This window comes from Rattus norvegicus, chromosome 2 (genome assembly GCF_021556685.1).
Source record: "Rattus norvegicus strain SHRSP/BbbUtx chromosome 2, alternate assembly SHRSP_T2T, whole genome shotgun sequence".
Lineage (NCBI taxonomy): Eukaryota > Metazoa > Chordata > Mammalia > Rodentia > Muridae > Rattus > Rattus norvegicus.
Window position 1 is genome coordinate 143,970,041 of NC_141535.1, and position 15,141 is coordinate 143,985,181.

Here is a 15,141-nt window from a genome sequence, read left to right on the forward strand (position 1 = left end):
ACCAAACAAATCTTTTGTATAGTTTACCTCTGCCATGGGAACAGGCAAAAATGGAAAAGGGTGTTCTTTTGATTAAATACAATGAATAGTATGTGTATTAACATATGAATGACCATGACACCAGACAATTGAATTAAAATCTGTTGCTGTATATTTGGGATATTGGACTTTAAGCCAGTCACTAAGCCCTGTGAAATTTCTGCTTCCTTATATGAAAAATGAGTATATTCACCTTGGAGATCTCAGTCTTAATGCTGGGACTCTTTAATATACAGTTCCTCCTATTAAGGTGACCATGAAATTATTTTCTTTGCTACTTCATAGCTGTAATTTATCTACTGTTACAAATGGTAATAATAAATATCTGATATGCGGGATGTCGATATGTGACCCGGTGAGAGGGTCATTTGGCAGCCCACAGGTTGAGAATTGCTGGTCTAACATACTAAATTTTATGTGAATAATCTATAATCTAGGAAATTGGAGTAAATACTCCCATCTCTACTACAGATAATCCCTTGAAATGGTATAAATTTTTCAAAGAGTCTTCAGTTTTGATATACAAGTGTAAGACTGGTAAGGAAAGATGTTTTACCTGCCTGTGTGCGTGCCTTCTGGTGCCCATGGGAAAGGAGAATACTGCTTTAGCCATGGTGTAGTCAGAGTTATAGCAAATTGTGTTCTAATCTTGATTCTTCAACTACTTTGCTGATTTAATTGATCGAGTCGTTTAATTCCCCTCAACTTTTATCCCCCTCCATTTGTAAAGTTAGAATTTGGGTCTTAATCATATTAAAGTTCTGTCTAGTCCGATTAAGCCCATAAAAGATATTGGGAAGAACCATTTGTCAAAATCCTCCACCACTTTTTTTGCTAATACCATTGTATGATTGATTAATTGGTTGATTGATTGATTGGAAGAAAATGAAACTTCTTTACCTAAGCACTCCAGAAGTAATTGAATGCAAAATAAATAGCTAAGGAACAGTATTCCAGTCATTCAGTTTTTGTAGATGGTATCCTATATGATTAGAAATGTGATTTCTTAATATTAACTGACTTCTGTTTAGACATTGCCTTTGCGTATGTATGTATGTACGTATACATACATATGTTTGTAGCTGATAACATATCTATCTAAACCAGGACAAATCGAAAACTTGCTACCTCTGTTCTCCAGCCAACCAGTTTTCTGTCTTCAGAAGTAGTCCAGTATCTGTACATTTTCTGAGGCAAATCTTAAACTGAGTTTTAACTTAAAAGTCCATTCACATTAGATCACTGATAAGAGGTGATTTGCTAAGTTCAGAGAAGTAGTAGCTTGTGAAATGACATTGAAGGGTGAGACTGTCATACTTGGGAAATTATTTGATTAATTTGACAGGAAGAAGAGTGAAGGGCTTAATACCATAGTTAATTTAGATTCTTACTTTCCAGTTGCTATTTATAAGTATTTTTGAAGCTTTTTATTGCTAAACTAGTATTTGTCTTACAGCTTACTTCAGCATTTGTTTCAGTTATTGTATTATTATATATTAAAATGTGATAAACTTGTGGGAGTTGCGGGGAGTGTTACACTGAAGCCCAAAAGTCAAGAGCTGTTAACTTGGCAAATATACTAAATAGTTTTTGTATAACTAACTCTAAATTTTAAATTATTCTCTTTGCTTCAGCATTACCTTGATGATGAAGAAATGCTTGATGCATATTAAGATTCTCTACTAAAAGTTGTATTTTGTACAACATAAAATTAAGCTTAATTGTGTCAAGCCCTATATAAACTTAGCTCCATTTGATCTCTTCAGCAACCTGTAAACAAGTGTTCTATTCTCTTTTATGGATTAAGAAAACAAACACTTAGGGTCTGACATTCAGAAGCCAGTATTCCTTTGCTTGATTCTTTTGATATACTTTAAGCTTCACCAACTTTATGGCTTTGAGATATGCATATGTATGTTTCTCTTCCCTACTACAGTTAACGTACAAATAGAATATCTTGCTAAAGCAAGTGGATATATGTTATATATATATGTGTGTTATATGTGTTTGTCACTTTCTTTTTTTATAAACTGGGAAAGTAAAGTGACAGATTAGTGTATGATGCCAGGGACTAGAGAAAGAAAAGGCCATTGTAAATACCAATGGACACAATTAAACAATTACTTTGAAATGACATAAAAATTGAGGGGACTAAAGGCCTAGGAAAACTCTATTAATAAGATTATTTAAATACTAAATGAAATGTAATAGCACAAAGATTACTGTAACTGAAATGATATTAAACATTGTGCATTTTTGATATTCTCTTCCTCAAGAAATTACATTGGAAACCAGTTTTCTAACAACTTGCTTGACGTGAATACAAACTACTACTCTGAAGGGGTGGTATGCAATTCTTAGAAAAATGAGATGTAGTTTATATTGAATTTATTGAAGTCTTTAAATAAAAATTCTGTTTTCTTGTAAACATTTTTCCAAACCACTGATAAAATTTATCCTTTCCTCCCAGTATTATACTTTATTTCATAGAACCTTTTGATACCCTAATGTTTACTGTTAACTGTAGATAATTTTTTTTTTTTTTTTTGGTTCTTTTTTTCGGAGCTGGGGACCGAACCAGGGCCTTGCGCTTCCTAGGCAAGCGCTCTACCACTGAGCTAAATCCCCAACCCCTAACTGTAGATAATTTTTAATTTTATATTTGATTTATTAGAAATATATCATTACATTTAAAAATGGTGGCATTTTATAACATAAGTCATGTGACTTTATTTGAAGCCTATTTGCTTAGGTGGTGAATTTGCTTAAAATTAAATGTACATATTTCTGAAGTCAAAATATCTGAAGTTCTTTTTTTCTTAAATGTCATCTCTCTGAGTAGACTTAATTTTAAATACTCTTTATAATGAAGTTTTAATTCTAAACTGGACACTCAATTTCAAAGTTTACTCAGCTATTCTCTCCCTCTGCCATCTTCTTAAGAGTTATTTCATTAAAGTTGAAGTTTCTAAACAAAACCTAAGGAATACCAAACCAGTTCTCATATGGGCAGACCTGATTTAGTTGGTGGTAGGAGGAGCCAAATTATTGTTTTCAGACCGTTTGCTTCCTGTCTTACTTAGCTGATTTGGTTTTTTGAAGCACAGTGGGGAAAAAAGTAACAAAAGTTAGAAAATATTGGAATCCTCTTAAATTTTGTTTTTGGCAGATCTAATCTGTGCTTCTGAGTAAAGGGTTCAAAGAATAGAAAGGAAATAATAGAGTAGGGAAAGCAGTAATAACTACATTATTTAAGAGTCCTAATTAATCCAACAACTACTTTGGTTGTTTTCTGTTATCCAGTGTCATTGTGCCTTTTCTAGTTTACCTAGAGGGGTACCTGTTGGTTAAATCTGAAATGTTTTCTAACAAATGGTTTTGTATACAGCATACAGTTTGACTCAGTTCTGATTTTGAAGTCATGATTCTGTTATTTTATAGTTTAATGATCATTGATATTTGATTGCTATTGCAGACAACTATGTAGTTTTAAGGGTTTTTTGTTTTGTTTTAAATTTTCATTTATGTATATGCGAATGTGTGTGTGAATGTATACCATGTGCCTGCCAGTGCCCATGTAGGCCACAAGAGGGTGTTGGATCTCCTAGAACTGGAGTTACAGTGAATTGTTGTGACCCAACTGACATCTGTGATAGGAGCTGAGAGCCAGATCAATTGCCACCTACTTTTATTTTTAGGAAGCTACTTTTGTGTGATCTGGTTCTGATCAGTGAGATAGAAATAGTAAATCTTAGCCCTGTTAGGTAAGGTTGTTGTGGAGATTGAGTCAATTAGTGTAAAGTAGTGTGAGTGGCGTCTGGTATAGCAAGCATGCCCTTAGCTGCTATTCTTATACTAACGCATGGATCAAAGGTTTGGTTTTTGTTTTTCCTTGTGGACTCAGAGAAGAAAGATTGAGTGAGTGAGTGAGTGGGTGGTTGGGTGATTGGGTGATTGATTTGACATAGATTCCATGGAGTTGGAGTTCCATGCAGTTATGAGAGGATCCTGGTAACCAAACTTGGTCCCTCAGCAACAGCACTTAATGTGCTCTCAACCAGAGTGGCCATCTTTAGCTCCAAGTCAGGGATTTTTAAAGTGATGTAACAGGTACTTGTTAACTCCCATAAAGTACAGATAAATGGTGAAGAAGACAGAATTATGCTTCATGACTATAAACTGTTAGGAACCAGGTTTCTCAAAAGTTTATTATCTCCTTGAGAAATTATTCCTAACATAGTCAGTTGTACATACTGGAGTTTGCCTACATTAGCTCATCAGTTATTTACAGTTCTGTGATGTTGGCCCTAAGGATAGTAGGAATAAGTGATATAGTTAATAGGTTTTTACCCTTTAAAGGGACAGTAAACTAATCTAGAAATTAGAATGCTCCCCTACAATTGCCCCATACACATACTAGCCCAGAGAAACTGCACACAAGTAAACTTAAGATGGAAATGTATCATGAGCAAACCAGGAAGGATTTTACATTATTTATCATTAACCGTTCTTACTTTTAACAAATCCTAGGAAATTATACATATTGTACATGTATATTCCATGGAAAACAACTTAACAGCTAAAACCATTGGACTGTTAGTTAAGGCATCTGATACAACTTGGTGTTGATAGGCTCTGAACTGGTCACATCAATGTATATATGTACACAATTAAATATTAGTATTTAACATTATCTGTTATTCTTTCATTTATAACTTTGATCCTGAATTACTGTGGGTTCTGGAGTGTGTATGTATCTCTAAAATATTGTTTTAAACAATATCATTTTCTTTTTCCTTTTTCAAGTTTAAGTGGTTACACTGTAGGAATCTAAAATCTTCCATTTTTTGTAAGTTCTGATTATTCTGTACATTCTCAACTTCATTTCCATTTGATTCTTGGGTCTCACAGGAATCCTTCAACCGCTTTCTACCAAGCGTTCCATTTGAACACGTTTCAGGAATCAAAGAGCCTCTGGGATAGGTATGATTACTTGATATGGAATGCATACATGCAAAAGTGTATGCATGAATTGCTTTGCATAAAACTGACCTTTGCTTTTTTAAAGAGGGAATGCATTACATTATCTAGCTAGCATGGGACAAAGCAGCAAAATAAACCAAAAGACTATTTTCTATAGAATGTAAATGTGCTTTTTATTTTACTACATTGTGTCCATATTATATCTTTCTTTTTTAAACATTTACATATTTCTCTTGAAATACTCACTTCATATCTTAATACAAAACATTTTTTCTGTTAAGTCAGTCTTAATTTTTGTGCTGTTTTATAGAATTTATAACACACACATCATACTACTACTACTACTACTTCAAACTAAAAAAACTGGAGAAGGGACAAGACCTGAATAACAAAATTGCCACTAATTTTGACAGGAAATTGTCACCAAGTTTGCTTATTAGAATTTCATAGATCTGTACAATTTGTAAGCCCTCAAAACGTTTTTTTTGTTTTTTGTTCCCCCCACAGAGATACTGTTTAGGTCTTATTTTTCACTTAACAAAACAAAACAAAAAAAACTTGATTTCACTTTTGGCAAAAGATACTTTGGTTTATCTTTCTGCTTAACACACATTTTTAAATAGTTTATGCTTTGTTCAGTTATTTGGCTGAATATTTATTAGCAATCCATCATTCAGTGTTTAATTAATAGGAGTTGAGCACAGTGGTTTTTGGTTTTTTTGGTTTTAATTCCCACAAAGCTTGTTAGATTCTTTTAACTCTGCCTGGCAACGCATTTGTGTCATCTGGCATATTTTTGGATAACACTCATGGACTCAACTCCATCTCTTTCATTAGAAAAGAGAGTTGCTAAGTGCATGTACATGTCATATTAAGACATGGTCTACATTGGCTTAATGGAAAATGGTAAACCTTTCTTGTAATTTTTAAGCTTGATTTATTTGTGCATATAACTCTAAGGCTATTTTCTAAGCAAAGTATCTTGTAGATGGTTTGTTCCTTACTTAACCAAAAATCGTTTTAAATAATTTTGAAGAGGAAGTTTTAAAATTTGTAGTACTGTGTTCATGTATAAGTCGTTTTTTAGTTTGCTCTAACAGTATACAGTATTATAAATAAATAACATAAGTAGATTATAGTGTGAAATACTTGAAGTTTTAGTCACTCAAGTAGTACTTGAGGTGAACCTTATACTTTTCCAGAAAGGAAATATAGTGCTCTAATTGAATATAATAAAGGTAGCTTTTAATGCAGTTTAATTATTTGTAATATCTAGCTCTCATAAGCTGTCATGTCAGTATGAATGCTGTATTATTTTCGAGAGAGGTTTGATCTTTACTTTCTATAATTTGGATCTAATACCAAAATAGTCTAATACCAAAATAGTTTTATTATAAGACAACCATAAAAATTACTTGCTCATAATTTGTTACAGTGAAATACTTATTTGTTCTCTTTAATAGATACCAAATCCTTTTAACATATCAGAAATGAGGCAAGTTGCTGTATCTACATTGTTTCTTATTGGCTAAAAAATTATTTTTGAGCTGGGTAAAAGGCAGTGGACCTGAATTATCACCAATGTTTAAAAAAAAAAAAAGAAAGAAAGATAAAGATGTAGCAATCCAGACACTACAACACTCGGATCTTACTGGCCTGCTGGTCTACCCAATATAGCCAGTTAGTAAGGTGCAGATTCAGTGAGAGACCTTGCCTTGAATTATAAGATGGGATAGAGTAAGACACCTGATGCTGACCTCTGCTCTACACACACACACACACACACACACACACACACACACACACACACACAGAGAGAGAGAGAGAGAGAGAGAGAGAGAGAGAGAGAGAGAGAGAGAGAGTATGATGTATGTTTTTTTCTTTTTGGAACCTGTTATCTAGAACTAAAAGTTTAGTGGATATTTGTACTGTTGCCAATATAATCAGAGCTTAATATTGTAGGTATTCTTCTCTGTAAGCTGGCCCCTGTTTGGTACCAAGGTAACAAACTGAACACAATGGAAACTGAGAATAGTTTCCTTTTAACTCTTTACATGAAAAAAAAAATGTGGGCTGGAGATATGGCTCAGTAATAGAGTAATTATACACATGCATGCACACATACACACAGAATCCAAAGTGGAAAATGACTAGCTTTATTAGTTCTGAACAAAACCAGAGAAGAGTTTATACATTTTATTTGGCACATCTCTGCAGTCTTGTTAAGAGACACTGAGAAAGCATTGTGGTTCTATTTATTCATAGCAGATGGGTTAAAGATTTTTTTAATACTTGACTTAAAATGGTAATTATAACTTTTGACTTTGTTTTGGGTCTCACCAAAAAGCCTAATTTTGGACTACTGTAAATTAGGAACTTTGTATTTTTTTTCTTTTTTACAATTTGCCAGGTAAATATTTTACAAAGGTAATTAATTCTGTTGTTAAGTAGAACTATACAAAGAGTTAGGACAGTGGTTCTCAGCATTCCTAATGGTGTGACCCTTTAATACAATTCCTCCTGTTATGGAGACACCCCCCCCCAAAATAAAACTATGTTGTTGCTTACTTATAACTAATTTATACTACTGTTATGAATCAATATAAATTTCAGATATGCAGGATATCTGATATGTAACAACCGCCACCCCCAAGAGATCATATCTACAGATTGAGAACCACTGATTTAGGAGGCCATAAGTCCTTTATATGATCTATCTATACTATTTACATATTTTGAAGCATAAATTTTCATATCAGCGTTGCCTGATATCACATTTCAGGCTTCTGTTTCTGAAATCTTGGAATGATATCCAGTAGAGGTAACATTTTTAAGATTTATTTTTATTGGGGAGAGGAATGCTACTTGTGTGTAGGTACCTGGAGGCCAGAAAAAGGACATCAAATTTGGGTTTGGAGTAAAGGTGTTTGGGAGCTATGGTGGATGCTAGTAAACCAACTTGGGTCCTCTGGAATAGCTGGAAGCGCTCCTCACTGTTGAGCCATCTCTCTAGTTCTGGGGATAGCTTTTAAAGCCAACTTTCAAACCAACTTTCAAACATCCCAGAATATCTGAAGGTCCAGGATTGCACCCAATTTTAAGAACTGAAACCTTTTTCTCCTGCTAGGATACTTTCAATTTATCAAGTCTTTTACAATCAAAATAGGAATAACTGATACACTATTACATATTAACTTAACAGTTCTCCTTTGTTTCTTCCTGCATTTAAGTTAGAATTTACAATTTGAGAGACTTTAAAATAGATTGCCTTTGTCTATATTCAGATCATCTTTTCTGAGGTGTCTAGTATTTGCTTATCTACTGAAATTGAAGCCTCCTTTTCATCATTTCGTAGGTACCATCATAGTTTGTATTCCATATTTGTCAGTTTTGCAGAGTCCTCGGAGCCAGTTGGTGAAAGTATTTACAAATGTGAAGAGTCCAAAAATAATCCAGTCCTTTCTTAACCTCTGTTCATTAAAGTAAATAGTATAGCTTATATAATTAGCTTTCTAGGAGGTTATATCCTTGTGAAGTCAATTTTCTGTAATACCCTCACATACTGGCATTTTAGTGGTGCTAAATTTTGACGACCTTTTAAAAATTGTGCTCATTCTTAGATTTGTTAAATCTTTCTGGTTTTTTGTTTTTGTTTTCAGAATTTAGAAACCTGTCTCAATAATCATTGGGAATCGAACATCAAGAGGTTTTATCTATAAAAGTTTAGTGTAAGAATTATAGCAGTTTTACCATCTCTTAATAGCATATCAGGAAGATAAAGGAGTGCTAGAAAAAGAACATTTAGACTAAAGGGAGGAAATCAGACTGCTTAAAAATTTGCCTTAGGGATAAGCACTTGAAGTGTTTTGTCTTCATGAAGAAATGGGTTAAAACTCTGGGAAAAGATAACAAGATACATAACCCACATAATTGAAAATGATGGCTCCTTTATAATATGCAAGCAGTTTCCACTTCACAAGGAGAGTTGGAGTCATTGGTCAAAGCTACTCCAGAAGGTAGTTTTCTTGGTTGAAAAATAGATATAGTTTGGTATTAGAGTTAGAGAACTGAGGAAAAGGAGCATTCCAGTTAGAGAAACAGTACTGTGGATCATTGTAAAGATATAGAGCTTACTTAATATGTGTGGGTTAATATAGTAAGAGTGGTTAAATTTGACTTACCAATATAAAAGCAACATAGAAGAAGAGGTTGATTGAACAGAGAAAAAATATGATTGTCTGGAATTAGGAATCAATCAGTAAGATCTTACAGTTCATGGATTATAAGCACCCAAAGGACTTGAAAAACCCAGTTGGCTGAGGAAATGCTTATATTATAGGTTGCATTAGCAAAATAATTAATTTAGAAAGTACATATATAGATGAGGTTTATGGTTTTAGCTGTTTTATGGATTAGTCATCAGACCATTAGATCCAGGTATACAACTGCATGGAGAAATAAGATGTATTTTTCTTCTGTATTTAAAGTCCAAACTTTAGAAGAGGCCAGGATTCCAAGGAACAGAGTAGGAAAAGAGAGGGCTGGGCCAGAACTATAAGCAGTACCACCTAACATTTTGAGATCAGAACAGAGATAGTATGAAAAAGGATTTAGAAACGGGAACTTTCTGGGAATATTGCTTCCTAACAAAAAAGAAAAAATGTTTGCATCTGCTCGTAGGTAGAGTGTCTGCTTGCTGGAGTTTTAACTATAAGCTTACTCTTTGCAGTGTTGTTTCATTGGTTCCTAGACATCTCTTCTTTCAGTTTTACTGTAGTTCATTTAGAGCACTTGGTATACTGATACCTGTTTTCTGCACATCAGTAGACTTCAGAAATGACAATCAGAAACTATTTAGCAACTTACCAGGCTAAATGGTTTTGTTTCTTCCTTTACCACCTGTCTGTTTAAATTACTAAACAAATCATCCATCCTACTTACAAGAGATCATGGTAATTATGTTCAGAGTGAAGTTTTAGGTAAATTAAGGAGGTATTTATTATTTATATATGTTTCTCACCAAATTTTAAGAGAACAAGAACTTTAAAGACCGGAAAACTGTAAATTCACTAACCTACAAAATCTAGAACTTTACAGCAGAGATTTGTTAGGAGAACCCTCTTAGTGTTGACTCAGAATAAGAGAAAATTTAAATGCACCCTAAAATTTTTACTAAAGTAGAACAAATAGGGTGCCTTTCTTTTGTTGTTCTGTTTTTCCATTGTATTCATCAACAGTTTAAGATTTAGGTTCATACTTTAATATATTTAAACTCAGGTACAGTTTGTAAGCCTTTTGAGAAGAAAGAAATATCACATGAAATTGTAATTCTTTTTAAGATTTGGAGCAGTGGAAGAGATTTAAACTGTAGCTGGTGTGTTCTTTATGTGTCTGCACATACATGCTCATACTAATATCGCAAATAAATCATTGAATATTTTGGTTTTGGTGATCGATAAAGAGAACTTTTAAATAAATGCTGTGGATTATCAAAAATTAGTTTCTATGTTTGGATTTTTAGTTTGGTATTTCTAAAATAATTGTCTTTAGAAGAAATACATTTTAATAGAAGAAAAGAATTACAGAGTTTATTATCCTTTATCTGGATATCCTTAAAAATAATATGTTTGTTATGACAGTTTTTCTCTTCAGAATTTGAAGATTCATTATTATAAATATGAAGAGCTTTGTAGGATGCTACTGGGTTTTTTTGTTTGTTTTGTTTGGGGTTTTTTTTTAGCTTTTTAATTCTATAGTATTTGAGTCAAAAATAATGGTATCTTCTATATTAAAAGTGTGTGTGCAGATAGTATGACTGTCACTGTCCATAGTTACTTATACATACTTAAGTATGTAATATATTCGTGTATATTGCATCAGGCATGGAAGCGCAGGCCTTTAATAACAACATTCAGGAGCTGAGACTGGTGGTTCTCTCTCAGTTTGTGGCCAGCAACTTCCAGGACCACTAGAACTACACAAGAACCCTGTTCGCAAAGGAAATCAACAACTCAGAGTTAAATATATAGTTTCCCATTAAGAAAGTATGTAGTTTCTTTACTTATTCTTGAGTAGTATATGCCCTCTGTTTACTTTGTTATTCAATTTTATCCAATTTCAATTTTTTTATTTTGTTATTACATCCTTTATAAATGTATATAGGACTGGGGGATGTGACTTAGTGTTAAGGATGAGTTTGTGTCTAATATATGTGAGGCTCTGAACACAAACTTTATCACTGGAAAAGAAATAAAAGGAGGGGATGGGCAAGGGAAATGACTCAGTGGGTAATGCTTGCCACATAAGCTTGAGGATCTTAGTTTGATTCTCCTCATTCACATTTGAAGGGGGTGGGGGAAAAAACAGGAACAGCAACACACACCTGTTCAATTCCAGCACTGGAGAGGATCCATAGAGCTTGAAGGTCAGCCAATGAGAAGCCCTAGTTCAAAATCTAAGGTGGAGAACTGATTGAGGAAGACACTTGATTCCTCAACACATATGACATATACATACATGTTGACACAAAAATAAAAAATGTCTATCAGCATGTAGAAGCTTTTTTTCACTGTGTCATATTAGATCAATTCTAACATTTATTGTAATTTCTATGTTCGTTTCTGGGAACATGTGGTCTTCTGCTTTTATTCTATCAGGACTATTTAGATTAATTGCTTATCTTAGATATTTAAGTTCATATTCCTAGTACATAATCTATGGAAAAACTATGTGTAAAAATATAGGGAACTCTGAACAGCAATGAATTTTATCTACATTATTTATTTATTATTTATGGGTAGTCATATAGAATGTTTGGAATACTTTAATGGTTTATACTTGAAGATGGATTTGTATATGACTCTGAAGATATTTTTTCAAGTGGCAAACAAAAGGTTAGGGATGTGGCTGTTAGTGGTAGAGCATTCACCTACTCAAAGTCCTGGCTTTAACACCTAGTATGTCAAGAGATTTTTCACAAAAAGTTACGTGAGGAATTCTTAACAAGCTTATTATTCAGTGTCTATCACTTTTCAAATTAATACTTGGAAATTTTAAGCCATTCACCTGTGCCTTCCTACTCATTGTTTTGTTCTGATTTTTTTTCCCCCGTTTTGTTTGTTTTTCATAAAGGAAAGTGAGCTAAGTGATGGTAAATATAAACTTGGTTATTGACTTGAAACTTTGAAAAGTATGTTGTCAGTTAAGTGGGATTTCTCTTCCTGACAACAGAAATATTGTTAGATCATGGTTGATAAAGACTTCATGTAAGCACCCATAAAAGGAATTCTAATATTAAATTTTCAAAAACCCTCTGATTAATCTTTATTCATCAATAAGTACTTCAGCTAATTTTTTTTAGAATAAGACTTTTCTACCATTTGGAACTAAATGATTTGAAGTAACTTTTCAAATACAACCCTGTTCTATATGATAACTAATTCTTTAAAATGTGTGCTTAGAGGAAAAAATTGAAATGGAATTGTATTTCTTAAACATAGTTTTTAGACTCTGGGATTATATTTGTATAATATGTTTCTATTTATTCTTCTACTATAAGCTTATCAGTAAAATAACAGAATTTGCTTTATGTATGGCTAGTTTAATTCTGTGTTCTAAAGCCTCCTAGGCACTTAACTGTAATAATGTGTGTTAGTTAGCAGTCCCTTTAACAAAGAGTCAAGCAGATTGCTCATTAAATGACCAATTCATTCAAGCCTTCTAGACAAACAAATTACCAGTGCTATCAATACACATTTCAAGAAGCATTTAGTTTATTAAATAGGACTATATGTTTTATCTTCTTGAGAGATTTTTCCCATGACAAGAGTAAATCATCAAAATTAGACACTTTAAAAATACTAATTTTGATTGCTAGGATTATAACTAAGAATTTTCAGAGACATTTGGTGATAGTTGATAAAGCAATCACAGCTTTGGATAAATATGGATTTTTGCCTTCACCAGGTGATTTCATTATAAGCTTATGCATTCAGGGGAAAAAAAATCCAATTCACATAATTTTAATGAAGTCAATGTGTTGTGAGATTACATTTGGAAAGATTGTATTTGTAAATAGTCATGTATGATAGAAAAGTTGCATTCAAAGGTAAAATCTATGTATGGTAATACACCTCATACACTTAGGTAAGATACCTTAGATAGCTGCAGAGTTTCCTTTCCAAGACTGTCTGGAGTTTTAAACATACTGATCTTCCTCAATAATGGGTCTCTTTCTTTCTCCCTCCTCTTTGCTCCCCACCAATCCACCCATTCGTCAATTAAATTTAGAGTATAATTTAGCTAAAATTCTATCCACAACTTTTGCCTTTGCTGTGGATCACCGATTTTTAATGATGTCATTCTTTAGGGATTGAAATAGATGTCCATTAGGAAACTTTCTGACAAAAAGAAATTTAAGAAGATAGTCTTAACGAAGTAGTTTTGGCCATTTTAAAATATTTCTCCAGGTTTTTGTTTTGTTTTTTCTTTTTTTTTTTCTTTCTTTCTTTCTTTTCTTTCTTTTTTTTTTTTTTTTTTTTTTTTTTTTTTTGCCTCCTCTACCCAGATATTTCCAGGACCACTGTTGATTAATTCAGGATATACTATTTTTTGTACATAAAGCATGTGATGAAATTTGTTCTTACCAACATGTCTACTTTAAAAATTGGGAGTATAGACAGAGATGTCAGAATAAACATGGAATGCTGTCTTAAGTGTTGAAGTGATCCATGCAGATTTTTATGATTTTGCCAATTTTGCTGGATTAGAAACATCCATGGATTTGGGCCAGAGAGTAGTGCTCCAGTGCATTCTATAGTGTTAAATAAAAACTGTCTATATCAGTTTGTATGGTGTTAAATCAGAATTTCTGGATCATGATCTTTTAATTGGTTCCATTTCTATTTGACTTGACTCTTCACTGACAAGTATTCTGGTGGCCCGAAAGTCCATGTTGGAATTTTAAGTTTTAGTCAAATCAAGTATTTCAAATTATTTTACATCTAAAAAATATCATTTGTGTAATCATGGTAAAACATGAACCTTTGCTATAAACGATTTTAAAGGCTATTTGATTACAGCACTTATTTACTTAAACTCTTTGCTAGAATTTTTTTTAGAATTCAGCATCGGAGGAGGAATGTGACATAATAATGATCGAAAGCCGAAAGTTTAAAAGTTGTGATGCCCTCACATGGTGGAGGGTTATTCTAGCTTCTAAGGACTGAATGTTGTCCACAAGAGTGTCTCATCAGGTCATAAATTGGTAAGACTTAATGGATTAGATTTTATGTATTATACCTGATGTTATTGTATTGAGATGACTATATGAACAAAATGAGCACGTTGTGTAATTAATAGTATAAAATATAAGTTAAACTTAGAATTTTAAATACTTGGATTATGTAATAATTTCAAAGTCTCACAAAGTACAAGGCCCTGTCTCTGTAGTATTTAATAAATAAAGCAGTTTAAAAAAGAAAGTGAAATCCTGTATAATAGTGACACTAAATATTTTTGTTGCATCTGTTACAGATACTTACAGTATAGTAAAAGCCCAAAATACTTTGCAGCTATTTTTCCAGGAAATATTTGAGAAGTAATTTTTTAAAGGAATATATCCATTTTCTTTATAAAATACTGTATACATTTTATTTCTTTGGAGGATTTTACTTTCTTGATAAAGGCCATCTTTGTTTCTAAACACAGCCAGTTTTTTCCCATTTTAATGTTGAAAATACTTATTTAAAATGCCAGTGTCATATGAAAACAATATATTAGATGTTAGTATACTTTTTTATATCCTGAAAATTAATTTCTCTCAGAATTTTCTGCTTAGAAAACAACTTGTTTTATGTACCTTCCTTGGTTTGTTTTCTAAAGCTGTGTTTTAATGAAGTGGATTTTTAGTAGGAGTTAGGTCAGGGTAAATAAGATTTTTTTTTTTAAATCAGAAGTTCATATTTTGAAAATGAAGGGAAAAAAGTATGGGCTAAATTTGATGTCCATAATTAAATAGTTAAAGAACAAATGTTCTTATTGAGGTATGGTATACAAACACTACAAAGCTCTCATGAAGTATTTGGAATTATTTTCTAAGAAAGCTAAAAGGTGTGGATT

At 32.6% G+C, this 15,141-nt stretch overlaps 1 protein-coding gene across 3 annotated transcripts in view; it reads left to right on the forward strand.

The window, feature by feature from the left end:
• Tsc22d2 (TSC22 domain family, member 2) overlaps positions 1-15,141 on the forward strand; it is a 51,540-nt gene that overhangs the window by 8,469 nt on the left and 27,930 nt on the right. Inside the window, exon 2 of one of the 3 annotated variants that reach the window (XR_015667719.1) lies at positions 14,130-14,287. Coding sequence is in view for 1 of the 2 variants with exons in the window: in NM_001191960.2 (NP_001178889.1) it covers positions 4,951-5,022 (72 nt within the window). In the remaining variant the exon portion in view is untranslated. 3 annotated transcript variants of the gene reach the window in all.